General features: G+C 40.4%; 1 protein-coding gene across 1 annotated transcript in view; it reads left to right on the top strand.

Annotated features, from left to right (window-relative positions):
* The window catches only part of LOC126249271 (zinc finger FYVE domain-containing protein 26), a 393,885-nt gene that overhangs the window by 289,103 nt on the left and 78,623 nt on the right, over positions 1-26,159 (top strand). Inside the window, exons 27-29 of the mRNA XM_049950925.1 lie at positions 1,038-1,212; positions 11,499-11,612; positions 12,621-12,895. Of these exons, the coding sequence (XP_049806882.1) occupies positions 1,038-1,212; positions 11,499-11,612; positions 12,621-12,895 (564 nt within the window). The remainder of the gene's footprint in view (positions 1-1,037; positions 1,213-11,498; positions 11,613-12,620; positions 12,896-26,159) is intronic.

Genomic DNA, 26,159 nt, shown 5'->3' with positions numbered 1-26,159 from the left:
AGTTCTGAAAGCTAGGTAGTGTGTCAGATTTACTTTCATATATGTCTGTCAACAGTGCTACATATTTCACCTCTCAGATAGGTACTGGACAGCAATTCTGTCTCATAATTTACTGGCCTGCAATTCTGTCTCTTAATTTGTTTTCTCAATTGAATTTTCCTGTGATACAATTTTCCTATAAATTATCTGTTATATTTATGACAGAGTCATTATTTATGGATATGTTATACAGTTTTTTGTCATTACTGCATACACTTACTTGATCAGCATGTTTTATTCTCACCATTTTGACACTGAATTGAAACAGATTATTTATTATAAATTTTTTAGGTATTAGTTTGAAACTGACTAAAATATTTAGCATAAAATTTCCAATTCTTCAACATTAAGATATAAAGGAGCAAGGGAAGCAGTCTTCATAGATGAGAATGGCAAAATCTGTCAGTCCTCAACACTATGTACCACTGAAATTTGTACTGCAGTGAAAATGTTAGACTGATTACGACACCTGATAAATATAAAATCCTTATCAACTGGAACTATGGATTATGTTTACAAGACTTTAAAAACTGTAGCAATATTGGAACTTATATACCCTGACTTTCAGCATAATAATCTGTTATCCCAACCAGTTATATGAGAACTTACATCATAATATGGAATGTAAACCACAGAGCAACTAAATTTTGTCAGAATATTTATTCCAGATATTTGGAATGCATCACATTGCAATGTTTAATGGTGTAGTTCAGTAAAAACCACTATTTGCTATGCTGTTTATGGTGACTGGGGCAACAAATGTCTTTCACTGTCAAATATTTATTGATATTTCTTCACACTAATCATGTGTCACAAAATCACTGTCAAAATTATAATTACAACAGATTTTATACAAAAGATGAAAGTTATGAATAATGTGTTTTACAAAATTTATGTGATCTTTCATTTTTTAATATAAATATATAACATCTTTATCAAAAAGACTACAGCCTAGTTGAATTCATGTTTTAATAGTATTTTAATTTCTATTGTCGCAGGTATGCCTCAAAAGCACTTGACACAAGAGTTGGAAATGCTGCTAGACTTAACACACTAGGTGTTCCTGTAGAGGACAGATTACTGGTTTCATTGGCTTCCATCTCCAGCCAGAGTGAAGAGTTTGTGGTGCCTGACAGAGTGCCAAAGAAAAGTGAATGGGTTCCAGATGATGAGGTATTATTTCTTGAAACCAAATATTGATTTCATAGTAATTTTTTAATTCTCAGTGTTTCAGGAAAAATGGTAAATATTTATGACTGGCAGTTGCAGTTCTGTTGTGAATAAAATAAGATTCTGTTTCAAGCTAACTATTTGGTATAACTTAAGTAAACATAAACACCACTCATGGATTTGGCCTTAGGCCTGTTCTGACTGAACAACTGCTGCCTACAAGACAGAATGAAGAGCAGTCTTTGAAAATGGGCCATCTGATCACCATGTCGCTAATCCTTCCAGTTGCTACTGTTAGTAAGTGACTCCTGATAATACCACTGCTTCTTTATTCAAGCAGCTCCTCATTTGGCCTCAGAAGGCTGAGTGGGCCCCGTTCCTGACTTCCATACCTCTGAAAAAAGTCTGAGGAAGTGGCAGGAATCAAACCTGGGACCTTGCACACCACAGGCAGTGATTAACCATTCAGCTATGGAGAAGGTCTTGGTGTAAATCTTTACACATCACAAATATGCTGATGTGGTCTTGTTATATATATGTTAAAGAATGTACACCCTTGGAATTTTAAAAGTAGACCTGACTGTGATGCAGAATACCTCTCTTGCAATGTCTCCCACTGCAGTTGGCTGAGCATCTCCATTACCCTATCATGCTTTGTAAAAGAACCTGTAATGAAATGCACTACTCTTCTTTGGATCTTCTCTGTTTCCTATATCAAACGTGTCTGATGTGGATCCCAGTCTTAGGAGCAATATTCAAATATTGGTCAAACGAGTGTTTTGTAAACTACTTCCTCTGTTGATGGACTACATTTCCTGAGGATTCTTCCAGTGAATCTCAGTCTGGCATCAGCCTTACTCATGATTAATAGTATGTAGTTGTCCAACTTGAAATTGCTCTATACATGTACTTGTAGCTATTTTATGGAAGTAACTGCTTCCATTGATAGTTCTGCAATTATGAAATCATACAATAAAGAATCTTTCTGTCTATGTACTCCCAACACATGTTTGTTTATGTTGAGGGTCAATTGCCTGCACCAAGCAGTGCTCTGCAGGTCTTTCTGTATTTCGTTACAATTTTGTAGTGTTGCAACTCATCTGTAATACAACAGTATCATCTGCAAAAAAGCCATACAGAACTTCTGATGTTATCTACTAGGTCATTTATATATATTGTGAAAAGTAATGGTCCTGTTGGGCACGCCAAAAGTTACTTTTACATCTGAAGACTTCTCTCGATTGAGAATGACCTGCAGTGTTCTGTTTGCTAGAAACTCTTCAGTCCAGTCACACAAATGGTCTGATATTTTGTATTTTCATATTTTGTCCCTTAGGTTGCAGTGCAGAACTGTATTGAATACCTTCTGGAAGTCAGGGAACATGACATCTACCTGGACGACTGTATGTATTGCTTTAGGGATCTAGTGTATGAAGAGTGCTGATGACCTCAGTGTTGAGTGCCCGTAAGCTCCAAGCATGCATGCATATGACCCCCTCCCCCCTCCCACACACACACACACACACACACACACACACACACACACTTGTGTATGAACAGAGTAATCTGAGTTTCACATGGTCATTGTTTTTGAAACCCATGTTGCTTCTTACAGATGAATTTTACAGGTTCCAAAAAGTTTATTTTACATTCATTCTGTGCTGTGTGAGGGAGAGTTTGCAAGTGACTGCTGAAAATCAGCTTAGAACAGTAACAAGATATCAAACTTCTTTCAATTGTTGTTGTCAGTAATGGTTCCAACAGTACAACATACTTCCAAAAATGTTGCCAGTTCTCACAATTTTGAAATACCCTTTTGGCCTGAAATTTTTCTGCACATATAACCTTTGTACAACAGGTACTGTATAATGCTCTTCAATCAGAACTGGTCGCACATTAGAGAGTAACTTAAACAGCAGCTTATTATGTTAAATTATGTCCTTTCTTAAATTTTATCAAAGCTGTAGAACACTATCAACAGAACATATTTTGCAATAAAATAGTTTCTCAAATCAGTCCATATTATTATGAATAAAAAAACTAAATGTGCCATGATGTTCATAATTTTGCAAGTCAATGTTATGAGCGTTCTTACCAGAAAGTACATGGGGTTGATTAAATTCCAGATATTCATTTCTTTTTGTTTTGCGAGAGATCTTTTGATAAGATTCTGCTATGGTAGTCTTTGAAAACTTCACATAGTTAACTCCTGACAGGCATAAGTGTTTCATTCAGAATCTCTCTATAATCCTATGCTTTGTTTTATACACATTATGCAGAAGTTGGTGTTTCCTTAGGACATTTTTTACTATGACTCTTTACCATGTAGGGTCTCTACCATTATGAACTGTTTCACTATAGTCCAATTAAAATCTCTTGATGGTTGTCACTTCTCATGTTGGAGCCTGTTTCATCCAATCAGAGCACTCACCCTCACTCCTGAACCATTCGCCATTGCTAAGCTGCCACAACAATTGGTCTTCACTTTTGCTTCATTGTCCAGCTGTCTTTCTTGATGGATTTAGATTCTGAATCCTGGTTCTGGGCCTTTTATTTCATATTTCATCACACATGATAACCACACCAAAAACAACACACACACACACACACACACACACACACACACGCACACACACGCACACACACACACACACACACACACACACACACACACACACACACACACACAAAACAATGTTAACAAAACATACACTTTTCAAACACAGTAATAACCAAACAGTACTGTATCCTTCCACACAAGACGCAATTTAGCACCATATCTACATTTATTATTATCACAGAGATCAGCTTACTTTAGAAAGCTTCACATAACATTGAATGGAGCCAAATTTTTGGAGGCTGCAATTCATCACTGCGACTGGGTCATCAAAGTCATAAAAATAATAACACTGACGCACTGTGGTGGCATACTACAGGGGTTAGCATTTAAACTTGACTTGTTGAAGGTCATATGTTCAAATCTCATTGAATGCAATAAAGTTTGTGATTTCTAAGTCTAATCTAAAGACTTTAATTATTATTTTTATTCAGTTAATTGGTTTAAATGTATATTTTATATTTTTAATACTTTGCCACTTTATTTTCAACATCATATTGACCTTTTTTATTTTCTTTTGTTTTTCTTCCTGTCATTCTGTTTTCATTTGGAATCTGCTTGTGTCACCTGTAATCTGCAACCAAGTGCCAGCCAGGACTGCTCATCAGGTGGTAACATAGCAACTTGTGTGGCCACTGTGAGACTAGTTTCAGCTAACCAATAACAGTGGGAAACTACATTTGCTTTTATCACCGAAACTGAAATTTTTCTGTCTAGAGTTTGCTGGTAGCTTTAATCACCAAGAACAAAGCAATTGTGATTTTGGTTCTGCCACAGATTGGTGACTCTGCCATTTTCTTGGATACATTGCGCATCACAAGGTTCTGGTTTGGTTAAAACATTAATTTAAATTCATGGCTACAAAATGCAGCGTCTGCCACAGTTCAGTCATTGGTCGCTTAAAATCAGCTGTCAACAGAGCATCTCACATTTCTGTCATACCTTGTGGTGGCCCGTTCTGGCATCGCTCCCCGTTACACATTACCAGCATTAGTGAAGTGACGCGCCATGTTTGTGTATCACCTTTAACTGACCAGTAACCAACAGCTGATGTAGCAACATTGCAGTGGCAAGTAACAGACATCAGCTGTCAGGTAATTTTAATTGGGCTGTAGGTATATATCTAGCCAGCACTTGGTCCACTAGTCCTTTAAACTTGAGCCACAATTCTTATACATGCTCCTACATGAATTAGTTTTGAGGTCCTCTTTGAGATGCGTCATGAGTTCCTCATTATCTAATTACTGGACATATAAATCTTCCTACTTGTTTTAGCTGCCATTTCTATTTTAGTAATTTTTATATCTACACAGGCATGAAAACACCTTGATACTGTCACTTTCAGTGCAAAATATTACTAAACTAAGTGGCAATGGCTCGACCACAAGCCCAGTAGCAGAACTTGGGGACAGGGAATGAAACTCAAAGTGCTAGTCAATCTACAGTGGAGCAGTGAGTCCAATCACTGTGTAGACATGAGCATGGAGCAAACACAGTGTGACCAGTGCGAGTGAAGTAGTACTAAGCACATGGAAAACAGAGCACAGCACAAGTTGAAAGCCAGGTCTGATTTAGCTTATGTCTGCATGAGAACTGCCGGGCTGGGCCTATTGCTTGGAGATGGTTGCACCGAGGGTCCAACATGTCATGGATGCAACTGATTGGAATGGCAGTTCAGCGGTTCAGCTTATCCTGACTGACATCCACCACAAATGAATGCTGACCTGTGTGGCCCAACCCAAGGCCTGGAAGCCAGTGTGCAACAGATCCAAAGGACCCCACAGCTGGCAGCCGTGCAAACATTTTGCTGGGCTCCACCCATTAAATGGCATCACCCATTCTGTGACAAGAAAACTTGACAGTACATGGTCACTGGAGGAGGCAGACATAGATCTCTTCATTTAAATTTTAAGTGTTTGCATGAACCACTCCACTTCAGAGTTACAAGCTTGGTGAAACAGGACATTATTCAGATACTGGATACCAATATGAACACAAAAATCTGTAAATTCCCATGACACAAGCTGCCAGGCATTATCAGACATGAGGATCCGGGGAGAGTTCTCAATAGCAAAAGTGAGTGACAACACATTAATAGTTGGTGTTAGTGTCTTTGAGGACAATTTGGCCACGTACAGGAAATTTGAGAATGCATTGACTGCCAATAACTACATGCTTCTCAAGAAAGGGCACCCTTTCTTAATGAATGGTACTCCGGACCTGGCTGAGGGGAAAACTGACACAGAGATACATCCTGGTTCTGTGCACAGGCTGCACAAACCCACACAAGAATGTCAATATCACAGTCAGATGGTAGCCAGTATATATGAGGCTGTGCCAAAGCCTTTGTATGGGATATACCCCAGTGCAACTCGAGCAGCAACTTGAGTATGCAATGACACAGTGCTGAGGGACGATCACCTGACAGATTTGCTTTTCTGTGGTCAGCATGAGAAACCCTGGATAATGTTGAGCCAATCACATTGTAGAAACAATGTGCACCACACCAAATCTGTTCCCAAACAAGTGTGCATGGGCCATCCCGTGTTGATTGCTGAAATGATTTTCTGAAAAAGCTGGTCAGCAGCCATGGCAGCCGTGACCTCATGCACTATCAAAGGAAAATGTAGCAATGTTTGCTGCAAGGTATCATCCAATGCAAAAACTAGGGCCTCCTGTCAATCAAATTCTGGGTCATGTCCTGCTGGCAACTGCGATAGCGCATCTCCCTTAGCATGTTGGGGGATGGAGTGGTAATGAATCTCATAGCAATAATTACTGAAAAAGCAGTCCACCTCTGCAACTTGTGGGCAGTCTGATTGGCAGCTTAGAGCAAGAAACAAATAAGGAAGCAAAGGGCTTGAATTCAGTAATGAGTATGGGCTTTGCTCACTTTGCTCCATACAAGGGAGAGAGAGAGAGAGATTTTAATGCTGAAAATGATAGCTAGTGTCTCCTTTCCCACCTCTGTGTAGTTATGTTGTGTCACAGAAAGCACCCTTGATGTGTATGTGAAGGACTGTTCAGTGCCATTTGGGTTCCTATGTGATAGAACTGCACCACTGACATACTGGTATGTGTTGGTGGCCAGGATTAATGTTTTACCTGGCATAGAGGAAGACAAACAGAGAACAGAGCACAAACACTACTTGAGGGACTGAAAAGTCTGTTGACAGTCAGCAGACCACTTGAATTTGGTATCCTTGTGGCAAAGCCAGTTAAGAGAATGGCGGATGTGCACAGCCTTGAGAATGAACTTCATACAATTAGAAATATTGTCCACAAATCACTGGAGCTCCTTTAGGTTTTTGCATGTTGGCAGGTTGTTGATGGTTTTGATGTGCTCACCCATAGGGACAAGGCCATCTTTGCTGAGTACATGTCCTGAAAAATGCACGTTTGGTGAGAAAACTATGTATTTCTAGCTTGCAATGTATGCCGTTCACCAGACAGCAGGTTTCATAAATGCTCCTCTTGCGAGGAGACCATTGCCCAAATGTCATCAAGGTAGTATATACAACAGGGATCATCCTGGATGAACTGCTCCAAATATCATTCATTAATGCAGGCAAAATTAGAAAAAAGTGATGAAACTGGTAGAACTCAAATGAGGTATTGAGCTTTAAAAAATTCCAAGAAGTGGCATCCGACTGCAAGTGCAGGTGTACATTGTGCAATTTGATGTGTGATAAATAACAGCCCCTGACAACTTCACCAACAACTTCGTCAGCTGCAGAATTGGATATGAGTCCAAGACACATTGTGAATTGACTATCTGTTTAAAATCAGCACTGTCAGGCTTTTGAATCCATCACCACAAGGATGAACCATAGGCTCAATGAAATACGGAAAACAGCTTTGAGGTACTGCCAATGCTGCAACTCAGCCATGAAATTGTGACACACCATGAAGGGTATGGGTGTGGGTGACAAAATTAGGTATTGCTGATGTCTATAGGGAGAAATGTGCCTCAAAACTTTTCTGCCTGATCCAGGATACTCTCCAGAAGCTTACCATACAACCATAGTAAAGAGTCCAAATCTTGGAAGGGGACTGCTTGAGACACTAAATGCGCTTTGTCAACTATTTGGAAACCAAAACCAGGAAAGGCATCTAATGCAAAAATATTTTGCACCAACAGTAGATTAACCATTAGCAGTATAAGTTGCTGTTCCACATTTTTATAATGTGCATAAATGGGAAATTGCCCCCTCAATGGAACAACTGCTTACTGTAAGACACAACCTGACATAGCAGCCATTGCAACCCAAGAGCGTGCACAGATCTAAGTTAATTAGGCCCAACCCTGCTCCCATGTCTACCAGAAACTCAATTGATCACCCATCCATTATCAATGTAAGCAGAATATGCTAGGATGATGATTGTGAGTCACCAGAGACAGCCTCCGAGTTGAGGGAAAACACCAGGGACCCCAACAACCATCCAGAGGCTCACTGACTGTCACAGACCTTTGGCAAATGGCTTACCTTGCAGAATACCTGATGCATGGCATCTACAGGCAGGCAAGCCCTTGGAATATGCACCAAATGATAGTCTGGACAGGACCTCTGACCTGCCTGTTGAATGGAAATGGGTGTGGAAGGTGAGTGACGTCAAGAGTCCAAAAACTTCTGTGAATGGGGATTGTGACACTGTGAAGGACTTGATCCCATTGAGCCCAATGGGAGCAAAAGTAGAAAGCACAATGATGTTACTGCACTCGAATCATCAATGGCGTCAACATATGGTAACTCTGTGGAAGGCAAGAGCACCTGGCTTGCCAAAGGGGCCCCATGGGCAATTTGCCATGCATGTATAACTATGCCATCTGCCGATTGTTGGACGGTTTGCTCTTTGCTGTAAGTGCATGTTATTCCACACTGCTGGACAATAACGAGGCAGCCTTATCAACAGGATCGATGATACACCTTACCTGCCAGTGTAGCAGAAATCAGTGCAGATAATTTGCCCACCTTTCTGTAGACTCATCAAAGCTGGCAAATGGCATCGGGAGCAGGGGAGAATAATGCTTCTCTGCAGACACCTGGCTCATCACTGGCATTGAGTGTGTATTGAGCCATTCAGCATTTACTTTGAAAATTTCCTGCATCTGCACCTCCTGCAGTATTTGCTGGTGCTCCTGGAGGCGCAACTGCTCCTGCCAGCATTGCAAAAATGCCAGGTCCACAGCGGCCACAGTTTAACAATACGAAAAAGAAAAGCATAACACATGCAAGTATATCTTATGTAGCTGCTTTTGTATCTACATAGGTGTGACAGTGCCATGATACTGTCACAAAATATTACCAAACTAGCTGACAGTGGTTTGACTACAAGCCAGGGAGCTGAACCCGAGAAAATGGAATGAAAGTTGATGTATGAGTCAGTCTATGGAGAGAACAGAGAGTGCAAACACTGTGTAGAGAAGAGCACATAGTATACATGACATGACCAAAGTGAGCGACAAAGTAATTAAACACACACAAAAAGAGCATGGTGTGAGTGAAGGCCAGGTCCAAGGTAGTTGATGTCCACGTAAGAGCTGCCGGGCCAGGCCTGCTGCCGCAGCTGGTAAGCTCCTCGGTCAGTGGCTGTGTCCATGCAGCACCTCATGCATACCCTCTGTGGCAGCATTCTGCACTTTTTCACTGCAATACGTGTGCTTCTTCATCTGCAACCATCTCAAAATCCACTGGTGGGGATACTAAAGTAACCATTGTTGCTATGACTGCCTCATGGTCATTCATACCAGCTTGAATATGAACATCCTCAAAGAGGTCAAGTCTATCAGAGAACTCTCTCTGGCACCCCACTCCCACATATTTAACCTTTACCTTCACATCTCCTCACAATAGGCAGTTCCCTCTCATCCTGGGATCTGAGAGACCTGCCCTTCCTTTTTAACATTGCCCAATGTATCGTTCTCTATACCCCATGGAAGGAAGTATTGTTTCTCTAATCTGTGATAATGTATATACTTTTATATGTGTATATCAGCAGTTCTGACATTTCTTCTTGAGGCAAGTACTTGCTAACAGTTATTTACATAATTTTTTATTTATATGAAGTGCACAGATGGTTGGGCTGATTGTATATGGGTATTAATCGGCTGAAGGCTGTTGGATAGGTCTTACTTTTATTTTTGTTTGGTTTTAGTGTCAATTCTAACCAATATCTCTATTTATATGTTTTCTCTATACCAATTCTGAGGTTTTTCCACAATTTTTCTGATTACACATGTGTTTAAGTACTCCACCTGTGACATGCTGTTGGAGCCCCTCTTAGGTATTATGAATGCTACAGCTTTGTACAGGGCTACTATAAATGATTCATCCATTTTGTAAGCTCTATATTTTCCAAAGTATTACACATACAAATATGACTGTTGCATGAATAGAATCATAATCTCAATAAGTTTGCACTTTGCACTCTAAAAATATTCTATGAGTCACATAACACATGTTCAAGCAATAATGAAGTTCATTCCATACCTTAGTAGCAATGACCTCTCAGTGGTCATTACAGCAGTACTGACACATCATCTCTGCTGTTCCAGTGTTCTTAGCAGTGGGGGTATGTAACATGGTCCTTAGTATAAACCCAAAGGAAAAAGTCACAAGATGTTATGTCAGGAGATCTGGGGTCCAAGGCAATAGATCCACATTATCTCCAACAGTACATCCAATCCAGCAATGTAGAAATTAGTCATCTAGTTATCAATGAACATTGGTGTTTCAATGAAGGTGTGCTCCATCTTGTTAGAAGAGTCAATTCTGCGAATCAGCAGTCAGTTGTGGAAACAACCACAGCTGCAGCATATCGAGATAAGAGGTACCCATCACAGTCTTCTCACAGAAGAAAACCGGCCCATTCAGTTCCATCTGTGATATGGGGAAGAAAATATTAACCTTCAGTGAATCTCATTTGTGTGCCACAATTTCATGAGTATTTTCAGTGCCCTACACTATTGATCAACCTTTGCAGATAAATGGAAGTTGCTTCATTGCTGAATATCAGTTTGGAGGCAAAATATTCTTCCTCAGGTGCTTTCTGCATTGTGATGCACAATTGAAGGCACCAGCCATAATCCTCGAGTCTTAATTGTTGCATGAGCTGCAGGTGGTCCAGTTTGAAATGAAACTGCTGTCACAAAATCTTCAACACAATTTGCTGTGGTATTCCAAGTTTATGACTTGTGGGGACCATTGATCTTTTAGGACCATGTATGCAACTTTCCCTCACTGTCTCCACAGTTGCATGTGGCACACTTGATTGACCAGTACTTTTCTTTTTACTAAGGTAACCTGTGTCCCTAAATTTTCGATTTCAATGCACAATGCTCTGTTTACATGCTTATTCTTTTGCATATTGCCTTCTGAATGGCTGTTCTTTTCCATATTGCCTTCTGAATGCATGATGCACTGTTGTAACAGATAAACATCTCACATATTCCAACTCACAAAAAGTAAGACACTTCATTTTTAATGCTAATTGGTGTGCATAATGCAAACTTGGTGTGTTACCGTTCTACTCATGCATCAATCTTATTTGTATATATAATGCTTTGGAAAATATAAAATCTTGAAAATGAATAAATGATTTGTAGTAGCCCTGTATTCCTGATATTTGATCCTCTAGAAGTAACAGTTGTACTTTTTCTTTGCCCCAACAGGTCATCCAGTGCATGTCTTGTCATTCAGTAACATTCTCAATGTTCAATCGTCGTCACCACTGCAGACGCTGTGGACGTGTTGTATGTGCAACGTGTTCTTCCAAAAACATGAGGGTAAGCAAGTTTGCTGTCATCATAGAATTTAAGACATTACAGTTGGTACTGATATCACTTAAAACTTCTGGGCAAACAAGCCAGGGTTTATTAGGAGCAAGTTTTATGCATCAACCATGGCCTGTTAGCCCAGAAATTTTAAATGATGCAAGTTTGCTTTACTTGCAGTAAATGTGCAGCTGGTCATTTTAATAACACTCTCTCTCTCTCTCTCTCTCTCTCTCTCTCTCTCTCACACACACACACACACACACACACACACACACACACACAATTACTGATTGTCAGAAGAGTTCATTGTAACTACAGTTGCTTCCTTTTAATTGATGCTTTTATTGGTTGCAAATTATTTTCAAAATTATCATCCCATTTGGGTTGTCTATTTCATGTATCTTCCTGCTGAGGTATATGTCTTGTATAAAATATTCTATTTGGATTCGCAATCACCCCTAGACTATCTGGCAAGTGAAATATGAGAATATTAATTTTTTCTGCACTTTCATCTCTGAAATTTTGCATGTGTAGTTAAATTAAAAGAACTGAAATATTTGTATGTGTGCTTCTCCAGGTGAAGAAACCAAGTGAGGTGGTGTAGTGGTTAAGAACACTGAACTGACATTGAAGGGATGCCTGAGCTTATGCTCTGTCTCTAATGACTTTTTCATTGACTGGACATAAAATTTTTCTTCACCCCAGATACTGAAAAATGAGCATGACATGAAATTGTAGACTTACACTGAACCAAGTTTGCAGACAGCATTGCATGTAAAAAGCCAAAAGTATCACATTGCAAAGTTTTCCACATCATGCATTATAATTGAAGAAATCATCAATAACAGTGACTATTTGTAGTAGTTTTCATAACTAAATTTTACATTTGACTTGGCTTGCATGATGTGATATAATTTTATTTATGTTTCCAAACATTTGGCAATAAGCAACATAATAAGTGTTTTATACTGTTCTGTGGAATATGTGTGTCTTCACTGGTTTTATTTACATTGCCAGGTTGAAGGATATGGAAAAGTATCAGTAAGGGTATGTGATGCCTGTTATGCTCAGTGTCAGGATGCTTTTGAGAAAACTGAAGCTGGAAGCTCTGAAGATGGTACTTTCAGCTCTTCACTTAGGGCAGAATCAGTGGCAGATTTTCCATGGAAATTGTCTGTAGAAGAAGATTACAATTCCACAGTGAGAGAAGAATTTAATTACGAGCATGCACCAAGTGTAAGCCTATGCTTGGCTATTCTGAAACTCCACTCTGAACAAGAGGCCCATACAAGGTAAATTATAAAAACACGTAAATTATGTTTTTTTTTTTTTTTTTCACTTTTGGTAGTGATATTCAATATGTCAGGATACATTGGATGTGTTAAAAGTATTTGGTATTTACAGAAAAGAACATAGATAAACACAATTTTTCAGGCATTTGTAAAAGAGATTTAGAGTTGACCCCACATAAATAAGATTCACACATAGCTACAGCAAATAGTATCAGACACAGTTAAGAAAAATATATACACTTGGGCATACATGCAGTGGCAAGCACATCTACACATTATTTATATGGAATCTGCAGAAGAATCTCTTACTTAAGAATTTTGTATACTTGTATCTAAGAACTCCTTTACATTGTTATACTTGCATCTGGGAACTCTCTTACATTGTTCTTCTTGCATCAAAGAACTCATTTACACTGTAATGGCAGGCTGAGACCAGATGATATTGTAGTTTTTGTTTGAAAACAGACAGTGTTTTCACCTTCTTTATACTTCTTGGATGTTTTTTATAAAATATTCATCTGGGTATTCACAATTCTTTGTCACTTAAAATGCTTACAATAATTCACTCCATACACTAGAACTATTGTGGAGTTTGGCATGATTTAATTGCCTAGACACATACCCAGTGGGTCATTCAAATGCCCCATGTACTTGGCTAATAACACACTGAATGATGAAATTTCTGGCATCACATGAGAGAATGAATGGTTTCCCACAATCAGGGTATGACAAAACAGGTGATTATGTTAGAATTTCTTTTAATTTTAGCACCACTGTTTCACCCTCAGGGGTCCAGGTAAATATTACTCCCTTCTTTAACAGTATGGCAGGAGGTTTGGCAGTGGTGGTGTACTCTGGCACAAAATGTCAGTAATAATTTGCTAAATGAAGAAAGGACTATTATTCTTCTACATTATGAGGAGAAGAGAAATCTTTTACTGCATTGATTAGCCATGAATTAGGTTGAACACCATCACCTAAAATTACATGACCCAAATAATTAACTGGTGATTCTGCAGATTTTCATTCTCTCAATTTCAGGCTGTGATTTGTATTTTGTATACATGAAAGTACGTCTCTTAGTCATAGTGCAAGTTCCTCTAGGGAAATGGAAAACACATTAATGTCATCTAAATACACTAAGTACATGGATTTCAGTCCCCTCGGCCATAAATCTGTAAACTGTTGGAATAATGCAGATGCATTTCACAATTCAACAGATATCTTTAGATTCTCTAATGCTCTCTCCAGCCACAGGTTGCAAATAATTTGGAATTCTGTATGCCTTTTGACTGATCGGCCTAGCATCACCGGTGGGAATCTCATATTGCATCAAATTTTAAACAGTACTAAATTCCTCAAGTAGTAATTACAACACATTTCTATCCTTCTCAGGCAGATGCATCAACTACTCCTGTAATTTCTGCTTTAAGGGGGTGTGATGTCTACATTATTTACATACACTCTTCCTCATTCTTAATTTCTTCCTGTTCCTTCTTTTTTCCCCGGTCTTCCCACCTAACAGTTTGATTTGTTGGTAACTCTTGTATACTTTCTAAAAGTGTTCCATTAGATGTTGTGGCATCTGTCCTGCCAAAATTATAAAAACTAACAGATAAAAATATTTATTCATTAGTACAGCTGGATGACATGTACTTCATATACTTTTCATATGCTCTTGCAACTCATCGAGTGACTCATTCCTGGTGATAAGATCCACCAGAATAGCTGAGTATGTTGGGGAATTTAAATGTGACCTTCACCTATAAGAGCCTCCTCATTCCACCACATATAGTGTCACAATCAGTTGACTTGAACAGTGAAGTACGTTGATCTTCTGAGAATGATAGGATTGATCCTTTCCTGCCCTTCTCAAATGGCTGTACTGTACTATCAATGCCTAATAGAAATTCTTGGTCACCTATCCAGACAGTTTCTATGCAGAATCAACTGCCCCCCCCCCCCCCCCCCCCCATGAATGTAGCACAGGAATTCACTCCCTAGAAGCATGTCAAAATCTGGATTTTCCAATGACAATATATCTACTGTAATCACAAATACTTCTTCGCCAATCTTCAAATTAATCCCCCATGAGCCTATATGGTGTTTTATTTCACTCTCTAACCCACACAGATGGCAGAAAGGCTGCCACAAGGCATTGATGTCACTAAGGGGGAAGAGTAATAAATTGATGTATTTTTATTATCTAAGTCTCTGATTGACATCATACTTTCCACCTTTGTAATCCTTGATTCCTCAATGGATTAATCTAAGTTAATGTGAGCTTAGGGCAGAGGCTATCTGGCTCCTGATATGTTTCTCAAATTTTGACCTCTGTTATCTCCTCTGCAGCTAACTCTAACACTTGGTAGATTCTTATTTTGTTTGTACTGTAGCCTAGGGCATGTCTGTTGCATATGTACTATTTCTCTGTAATGCACACAACATGGCACTGTGTGTGATGTCCCAGTCGTTGGCAACAGGTGCTGATTACAAAAGTGTGGTGCGCATCAATCACACTGCTTGCAGTTATTACAAATCAGTTTACCTCCTCCCTTAATAAAGTTATGCAACCTGCTTCTTGGAAAGACTAATGTACACAAACATGATCTTGCCCCCTATTCTAAGATCAATCCCTTTTTACAAAAGCATAAATTGTGTGGTCCTCCGCATCACATAGTAAGATATTATTATGTTCTTGGCATTCTGTTAACACACACATTTCCAGCAAGAGACAGCCCAGGTACTGTCTGCAAATGATTCAAAGTCTTTTCCAGGTTTTTTTCCTCAATGTGGATAACTTATCCCCATAGAAACTAACACTTTTTTGTCTAAGAAACGTTCAATCAACCTGTGCACAGCATTTCAAAAGAGGACACCTTTCTAAGTGAATGTACTGATGCAAAATAGCTCCTGGTATCACCAGACAATTTAAGCTGACTATTTTTCAATTGAAACTCACTCAATCATATGCACATATGACCCACATCTCTAATATTCTGAAGAAATATGTGCACATTTTCATTCGACTTGCCTCAAAAAGACTGTGTAAAATTACTCAAGGAAATCTCTGCTACCAGATTAACTGCCAGTGCCACAGATGGTGAAGTCACTGGCGCAAATGGGTTTGACACAGTTACTACAGGGGATTGGTTTTTATCCTGTTTTCCCCACTAGACACTGCTGCAGCTGCAACTCTCTGATTTACACTTTCCTTCGGTTGTTGGTTGTTTAACATTAGCACAGCAGTTTGCTGCTGAAAGTGATCTATTTGATCCATATTTACTTCATCTACCAAGCATTTATTATTAGCAATGCCACATTTCAATTAAACAAGGTGACAAATCAATAATAATAAACAGATGTTATCAGGCAAAGGTTGCTTCAGTGAAAGTGGATTAAGCCAGGCTTTATTTCATTACTCTATTAAGCTCTAAATGAAGCTACATTTTGAAATATATATTATTGGGTTTTCTTACTCTGTGTTCTGGGTCAGGAATCATCAATAAGGCCTAGAGTAATAACAGTTCAAAACTCACAGTCGGCGTCTTCAGCCTGCGAAGAGAATGTTGCTGTGGTGGAGCATGGCCAGCTGGTGATGCATGGTTGACATGTGGTGGTGCAGGAGCAGACGTCACAACCCTCCACTACAATGAACAGCCAGGCAGGCAGCTATGCCTGTATGCAGTGCTGTACCCAGCTGGTTCATATGGACAGCAGCATGTTACCATGCTGAATGCACCCCCCCTGCACAAAACTGAAAACTGCATACTCTTCGCAGCCTGTGTGCCGATGCACATGAAGTAGTAAAATCAGAGGGCATTGAAAGCATAGTGCGACAGGGCTGATCAGCACACTTGTGCCGTAAGGAAATAGCATGTTCCACCCAAATGTATTATTTGTGGATGTCTTTTAACAGCTGTTAGCAGGCTAAAAGCTTACAGTTCGGACCCCAGTTATACACACCAATGCACAGAATCGCCAAGTTAGGTGTGCGGATGACAGGATATGTTGTGAATTTAGGTATAATAAGAAGTAGGCATAATTTAAACCAAAGTGATTTATTGGAAAGAAGGGATGCAGAGGTCCTACATAGGGGGGGAGGCATTGCAGAAAATTTCAGTCACCCAGGATCGATCTGATGCATGCCAAGGCCAGTAGCTGAGAGCACAAGCTGTCTTCCATATCTGTTATAGCTAAAACTCACCTGACCTACATCAATTACGTACTGGCATGTTGATGGTCCATGTTTAGAATGCAATACAGCAGTGATCTGAATAGCATGGATTTGACAAGCTCTTTATTGGTTTCTGTCGAGCTATATGACACCAAATGTCTATGAGCAGGTCACTTAATTCACATAAGCTATGGGCTGGTAGTTCGTAGGTGTGATGCCTGATAGCATCCCAGATATGTGTCATTGGGTCAGTCCTCAAGACATCAACTTGAGTTTACTACTAATCTCCTCAGACTACTGCAGAATGGTTCTGGCCTTGCAACATGGTCTGTTATCCTGCTGGAAGATGCCATTGCTCTCGGGGAAGAAACTGAATATGGAGGGATGCAGGTGATCCACAATTATGTTCGCATAGTCCACAGGTATCATTGTGTCTTTGATTACCATGGCATGTCCCATGGAAGCCCAGGTAAATGTGCCCTTTAGTGTAATCCTGCCCCCCCCCCCCCCCAATCAGCCTGCATCAGTGGGGTAGTGCATGTTGCAACTAGTCATTTGACTGGATGAAGGCGTATCCTAACAACAAGTGTGATCCATCCAACAAGGTGATATATTTCCATTGATACATGGTCCAATCGTGATTATTCTGTGCCCACTGCAATGGTAACAGAAGATGCTATTAGATCAGCATGGGAACATGTAGGGACTGTTTTCTGTGGAGCCCCATAGTCAACAATGTGCAATGAACAGTGCGCTCTCAGACACTTGTGTCTGCACCAGCATTGTACTAGCTCATCAGATCTCCCAGAGATTGCCACCTACCCTGCTTTACAGAGTGGGCAAGCCTCTGCCCTCCATTTTCTGTAATGAGACATGTACATACAACACATTGTTACCTACTTGTTTTTTCATCGCCCTTCAACCACTTTCCATAGATGCTTATGACAGTAGTACATGAACAGCCTACCAGGTTCACCATTTCTGTAATGCTCATTCCCAGATACTGAGCCATTCATAACAAACTGCTTTATCAGTGTCATTTATGTCAGGGGATTTCCTCATTTGCAGCCTGTATCATCACTACAATGATTCCCCATTTGTCTCTGCTTCCCTCATATACATTCCTAATACCACATACTCACAGAGTGACCATGCAGCTTTCAGTCTTGCAGAAGGCAGTGGCCAGTTTATGTTAGGATGTTATATTCTAACAAAAAATGTTACAAGTGCACTCTTTATTTCATGGCAGAGAAAGATAAATCTAATGCTATAGCTAAGCATGACGTATGATTTAAGCTGTGGGGACTGGGCAGGCCAGTCTATTCACCGAATATCCTCTCATTCCTAGAGCTCTTCCACTTGTGCTGTTCAATGTGACTGTGCACTGTCATCCATAAAACCGAAGTCAGGGCCAAATGCTTCCACGAAGAATGCACATGTGGAAGGAGTACAGTGTCACAGTAATGTTGAACAGTGAGTATATTGTGTTCAAAGATTTGAAGGTCAGTGCACCCATATTGCTATGTGAAGGTAAGTGCAGAATCACTACTCAGACTGAATTTGCTCTCATTGGAGGAGAGAACATGACCCCAGTTCTCACTGATCTAGTCCCTATGCTCTTGACACCAATGCAAACTTTGCTGCCAATCTGCATACTGGTCATTGGGCGAAGAGACCACCCTCATACAGTTGCCATACCGCTGTGTAGTGAGAGATTGCATGCATTGCAGTCCTGTTAAATTTAGTTGCTATTGCGCCTGCTGTTTGATGTGGGTCCCTTCTTGCCTGTTTCATTATGTAATAATCATCTGATGCTGTAGTTGACCATGGCGATCACCTCCTCTCCATCAGGCAGCAGTGCCTGTTGCTTGGAATGCTCCCCATACATGGGAAGCAGTGCTATGAGCAATTGATTAGAGTTTGATAGTTCTACATAGAGTATGACTGATATACTGCCACTAATTTAGCAACATGAGACTGCTAGAAATTGAGAGGCATTGTGCTCCCAAAGGGAGGAACTAGTGAACATGTCTGATCATTGCAAGAGGGCATCCTCAATACCGAGACATTCTCACCGACCCGTCTGACACGCACCACATGAAGACCCCCCAAACCTTATTGGTGTGCAGAGGGTGCTTCAGTGGGCATCCCTCCATCATCGGTACTCAGCATAGCATCCCTATTAAGCGGTACTACAGTAGGATGATGTTCACATTGACTGAGTGTAGGTGTTATGCAAAACGTCTGTTACTACACCGGGCCAGGCTCAGCCACTGTCTTACTAAAGAGGCAGTACCATATGCCTCATGAAAGACAATTAAAATGGAAAAAAATGTTTCCTCTCAGTAAAACTGCAAAACTGCTCACCATACACATTTCTTCCCCATTCCGTGAGAGCCATTTACAGATCCTAAACATGTGTGATGGCAGTGCTGTGAGGGGGGGGGGGGACGGGGGGGGGGGGGGGCTACAAGCGAGTGAACAGCATGTGAGGATGTGGTTGAGGCAGTCAGCCAGACAGCAGCTGAACAGCGTATGACAGGGCTCTTGTGCCAGTGTGTAGGGCTGCGGTCAAAGCCAACAGTGCTGGTGCTGCCATAGGGAGTCTGCAAGCTCAGTGAGTGGGCCTTGCAGATTACAGGCGAATGCAATGCTCAAGAATGGAGTTCGCATCAGAGGAGGGCCCACGGAAGAATTTAGGATGTCTGGCCATTTACAAGGTAACAGTTGCATAGTTGTTTTTAACATGACTGCCATGGAATGGGCTTTGTTCTACAAATAAAGACAATTAGGCAGTTTATATGACTTCGGTTTACAAAACTGTATAATCATCTACATTTCCTAATAAAACTTGCTAAATAACATTTGTGCCTGATATGCAGGAGTTTTAATTTTCAAATACAAATATTCTTTGAAGCACACTTATCTGCTTTAATGACTCTGCATGATCCCCAAGCCAAGACACAAAATTTGTTCTTTTAAAACGAATACCAATGTAATAATACAAACCGCTAACCTCTACGTCGTAACTTAAGGGAGGGCCATGCCTAAAGTGTGCCTAGGTATTAAAATGATATTCGCCTGATGGCTACTGCTTGGATATTGGTTGAGGGCTTGGCTTAAAACATTCACAATAGCCACTGGTATACGAGATCCATACAACAAGGCAGATAAGGATTGGAGTTAGAGGGACAGTTGTTACATTGGGAATAGTCACTCTGTACATGTAATATTTGCCATTCCATTCAATGATATGCACAGTTGTGTGATGAAGAGTGATTTGTCCATGTTTGGTAGCTAATTTGTTAACTGAATCTAAAAGTCGAGTCTCATAATTGTTAGATAACACTGGCAAGCTGTGTGGGTGTGGTAACACAATAGGTACTTCAGGCAGGTATAACATAAAAGGTTTAAAACTAGTTTTGTTAGAGTAGGTAAAATGACCAGAAAGCTTAACAGTGGGTGTACCTATGTTGCAAGAAGAAATGTTAGTGAACATTTGCAAGAACAGTTCAGCAGGTAATAAGTTAGTGCCAAGTTTTTGCTGCAAACCCAGCTGAATAATAATGTAGTAGTATGTAGCTGGATTGCATGGGTGTTATACAATTGAATTTGTAGTGCCTTAGTTACTTCCAGGGTAGCGTTAGGTTTGACAGCTCCTGGTGCATAGTAACCAATTCATGCTGGATTGAATTCCTCAGTTCCTCATATTTTTGTATTAGTTCAGTAGCTACACTACAAATTCTTCTGGTGCTAGACAGGAAATTGTCCTAGATGTGCATGAGCCACACTTGTTTTCATACAAGGGTTTCATGGATCTGGGCAGAAAAAGAAGTGACTTGTCAGAGAGTTATATCCCAACGACCAGCATCAGCTTGGTCAGGGCTGGCAAATATTCTATCAGCACTGTGCTATCCATGTTGAATCAAGCTCGCTTGGTGTGTTGCAGCAGCATGGCATCCGAAATGCTTCACAGTTGTTCCTGGTTGGTAATAAGCGTCTGTTTAATGCCCCGTAAGGTACAAAGCATTCTGCTTTGGCCCAGCCTTCACAACAATGTTTCCCATGGCATTAATCAATTGATAATTTGTTGTCATACTACTTCTTCTTCTTTTAAAATGGCCAAATCCAACAATGATGGTGGTGGTGGTGGTGGTGATGATATTTGGGTTGTGGGGGGGGGGGGGGGGGCTCAACCTTGCAGTTATCAGTGCCTGTACAAATTCCCAATCTTTTCCCTGTCCAATCCTGCCACTTTCCCGAATGATGATGAACTGATGAGGACAACACAAATATCCACTCTCTGGGTGGAGAAAATTTCTGACCTGACCGGGAATCGAACCAGAGACAGCAACACTAGCCACCAGACCATGAGCTGCAGATGCCATGTCCAAGTCAGCCGCTATACTCACTTGGTTAGGGATGTACAGCACAGTAGCCAGTCACTCAGACATTAAACCCAATGACAATGGGTGGTTTTGGAAAGGAGAGGCATCCACAGGACTAGTAAGTACAGCAAATACAATACAGCACCTCATGGCAAGGATCAACACCAGATGATGATAGTGCAATGGAACTGAAGTGTCTCAGTGACAGTAATTATCGCTTGTTTATGAGGCTTCAGGAGCAGTGTTATCTAATACTAGCCCAGATGCCTACAGTAATACACACTGTGTTACATTACGGCAAATAAGTCTTAGCACTCTGTCAGTTAATCAGCGTATAATGCAAAAGATATATTTCACATAAGATAACTGTCAGCAGGAAGAATGTCTGTAGGTAGTTACCTGTATATCATTGAACGAACTGGTGAAGTATGTGGAATGTGGCAGCATGAAATGCTGAATTTGGACAACAGCTGATGGAATGAGCCATGTTCACATGTGTAATGACAGTACTTTGCATAAACCCAGAAAAGAAGGGGAAAATACGAGGCATTGTATGGTTATGGGTGCTTACAAATCACATGAGTTGGTGTTCATGCAGAAGCAGGTGAAACCAGATGCCTGGAATCATTTGTTTTACAACCTATGCATTCACTCAGCAAAATCAATCAGACAGCAAGAAGTGCTGATTTGTAGCGGCAAGTAATGGAAAAATCCAAGCAGGCTCAGCCACAAGCTTGGGTGTATAGTTAAACAGTAGTTTATATTTTCCAACAGCGGCTAGGAGAGGGACGTGAGGCTGATACAAGTAGTTCAGCAAAATTGATACCACGTGTACCATGGAAACCCATTAGTAGTGGTGTTATAACCTTGAGGAGCCAGAAATTCAATTACCTGTATCATTAACAGTAGAGTTATAGCAATAAAGCCAAATTGTTTTCTCTGAACAAAGTGAAATGACTTGTTAGTGTAAAGTGTTGTGCTGTGTACAAAGTGTATGTGGTAGTATACTAAGAAAGTGTGCAGTAATAAGATAGCAGATAATTGTTGATTCCAGATAGCACTCCGACTTCAGACTGCCATCAGTTTTGCAGAGGCTCTCACACAGGCATACTTTATTGTATGTCAGCAATGTGTGTTTTAACATTCATAGTATCAAAATTAGTCAAGGGGGAAAGTGCATCACACCAAATTATGTACAATTGTCAGAATGTATGGAAAGCATAAAAATTTAAACATGTAAAGCAGTAAAATAATAGAGAAGCCCAAGGGCAACACTTTGAGCATGTGTGAATACATCACACATTGGTCATGAATACAGAGTGTTGATATGTGACTGAAGACCACCTAGCACATTCCGTGCATAAATAAGGGACATAGTATGTGGTGACTCAGTTGCTCGTTGCGCTGTCCACATTTTGCTCCAGCTTTTGCACCCAGTAAAGTAATGAATTAATAAAGGGGTTGTTGCCCTTGAACAAAAGACTGCTACCACATTGGTAGGTTAGGTCCATGAAGACAAGGGCTCCATCATTAGATTTTTTGACAGTAGAACTAGGGATTCCCCTAAGATATGGAGCTAGCTGGAAGTCTAAGAGAAACTGGGTATATTGTTAAGCATGTGTGTAGTCACCATGAGCAGATTATGCTCTTTACAGACATTTCCTCAGTTGAGAGCAGCAGGCTAGTGCTTGGGGGGAAATAATTCAGCACTCATGGACTACATGTTAGATCTAACAAAAGGTAACACAGATGTGTTAAACTAATGTATCATGTTAGTGATCAGTGGGCAGCAGTGACATCTGTATGTGATGAGAAACACCAGGGACCAAACAAACGTGTAAAGTTACAATTCTTCAGGTCAGAAAACCAAATTCGGACACAAGAAGGATTGACCGATTGATGGCTCTTTCCAATATATAATGCTTGATCGCTCTATGATGACAGAGTATCATGCTTCTGAGAAAGGGTAAGTTACCAAATTTTTGGTGGTAACCAAAGGGCTGCAAACAGGGGCAGGGGTTGTTATGGCCATGCTAACAGGCATTAGCCAGCAGAGTGGTATATTGTCAGTGGATATTATTGAATATACAAATGCTGACTGCAGCTGAAGGGTTGCAACTGATGAACACTCACTAATGAGACTAGAAGAGGTGGTAGCAGATGAAACTGAGAATCTTGTTTTCTTCTTTTTTCTCTTAAATAAAAAAAAAATAGATGTGTACAGATTATGTTTGTGCTGAGTTTGAGTGAAGCTACTATGACCTACTAGATATTGCATAGCGTTCAGTGTGTGTGGAAGGCATGTGTGTGTCTATGTGAACAATAATATGACAGAGGATAGACAGATCATAGTAAGAAGACTAAACAGAAGAAAATACTATAACTTTCTTGGGGTCTTTGTTGTTACTAGTCACACTATGCTAGAGCACATCACTGGAGAGTGGGAGAGTAATTGATAACCTCCTAGACATTTAATGCTTAAGTGATTCAGTGAAAATAGTGTCATTTGTTACCCATTATTTGAGTATAACAGTTGAGTAGGCCGCTCAATTCTCCTCAAAATAAAAATGGCTGATGGGAAAAGCAGAAATGTCTGAAAAATGTTCATGTGTACTTGTGAAGGTCAGAAGGTAGAGTAAAGGGAGGAGTGTTGGCAGGGAGTAATTTCAGCTAGTGAAAGATGTCTTGGAGGCCTAGTGTGGGCCACAGTGAAATGGTTTTCTCCATAGAATTCCCCAAACACTTAGTGACTGATCATCAATACATTGTTTCAGCCTTCAAAACATGTGTCATCTGCTTGGCTGACAGACTGAGATGTCACCCGTGCCTTACAGTAAACCAGAGTGAAACTATGGAATACTGTGGAAAGGTAGGAGCAATACGTCATTGTTGTTGGATGGAAAAGATGAGTTAGATTAGGTACCTCATCTCCTACCTTCCAAACTTCACAGAAGCTCTCCTGCAAACCTTCCTGGCACATTAAAACTGTGTGCCGGACCAAGACTCAAACTCAGAGCCTTTGCCTTTTGTGGGCAAGTGTTCTACCAAATTTAGGAGCAATACGTCATTGTCGTTGGATGGAAAAGATGAGATAGATTAGGTACTGTCAGAGTGACTCAGTTCAGAGGAAATACAGAAGCGTCCGATTCCACCCATCTGTTTTGACCCATGATGTCACAAATATGGTGGAAACGACCATACACTACGACTCCAATATGGCGCCTATGACGTCATCACATAAACATGACCACAAACACCAAAATACATTGAAAAACCAACACACACACGTTTCACAAAAAACCTAATGAAACTAACGGGACAAGTGTGGGATATTGGGGGCTTTTGGGTGGGGACAAAGTAAATATAAACAAATTTAGACACACATCATCATACCAAACCACACAAAACGATGAAAAAACCAACAACACCAAACTCCCCAAATTCCACTAAACAATATCCTCTGGAATCCGACACTTCCCTTGACCAATATAGCTCAACAGCAACTCCTGATACTGGAACACCCACAGCCACAACCACACATTGGAATCGAACACTTCCCTTGACCTCAACCACGTCTACAATCACCACTACCTGAAAAAATGCAACAAACCAACAAAATTGGAATCAAACACTTCCCTTGACCTGTTATCCTTACAACATCTCCACATACAGCCATCCCTGGTCCGAGACGCCGGAATTTTATTAAGCCTCATTTCTTCACGACATACTGAACACTTCACGACTTCATCCAAAAACCCGAATAGTTGAAGAAATTTTATTACAGACAACTCACTGTCCCCCATCATCGCTGACAACCAAAAACTGTTGACCTTGTCAGTCATATCCATACCTATCAAACACATAAAAAAAGCAATTTACCAAAATTCACACACGATGAACAGAAAAAACTACAATAATGTCGAAATAACAAAACTAAAATCATTAACTCACTGAAAAATATTCCACTGAAAGCACAGTCCCGATACAACACACATGCAGTGCTATCATGCAAATGAACTCCATATGCCAATTAACACGCTACCCATAAACATACCACCAGAGAGAACCACCGACCGCAACAATACGCCACCTGTAAACACACCACACACACAAACTAAACCAAAAACATCACCTAACACACCACCAAAGAGCACCACTGATCATGTCAAAATGGAACCTACAAACACGCTCATTTCTCCACTTTTGAGCAGCCCTCTATGGAAAACTTTGTCTCTTGTATTGTGGGCATTTGTCACATGGATGCTCGATCTTGCACCATTTTGTGCAACAAGGAGCATGACAACACTGCAGTGTGGCTCGGTTTTCGACACCTCTGGCAATTGGTATTACTAACAAAAACTTGATGCAGTTGATTACTGTGTGCAGGGGTCAAAACGACCCATCCTGCTTCTTTGCATATTAATGCTAATCGAATTACTTCATGCAGAAAGGTGGTGGAGGTTACTTTTACCTCACCTCCAAACTGCGGGTTAATTCCCCTTATAAATACATCAATTGCTTGAGTAGCACTTCATTACCCGTTTGATTCTTCCCTAAGGCATATGTGCAGAAAGATACAGTTTGATGCAATCAGTAAATGCTTCAAAATCTTCTCTGTACTTCTGTCAGAGTGTTGATGACCAATCTCAGTAATGACTGACACCCCATTTGTCAAAAGTGACTGTGTCACACAATGCAT

This window comes from Schistocerca nitens, chromosome 3 (assembly GCF_023898315.1).
Source record: "Schistocerca nitens isolate TAMUIC-IGC-003100 chromosome 3, iqSchNite1.1, whole genome shotgun sequence".
NCBI classification, from domain to species: Eukaryota; Metazoa; Arthropoda; class Insecta; order Orthoptera; family Acrididae; genus Schistocerca; species Schistocerca nitens.
Note: the sequence above shows the minus strand (reverse complement) of the source record. Positions and strands in the feature narration are given on the sequence as shown.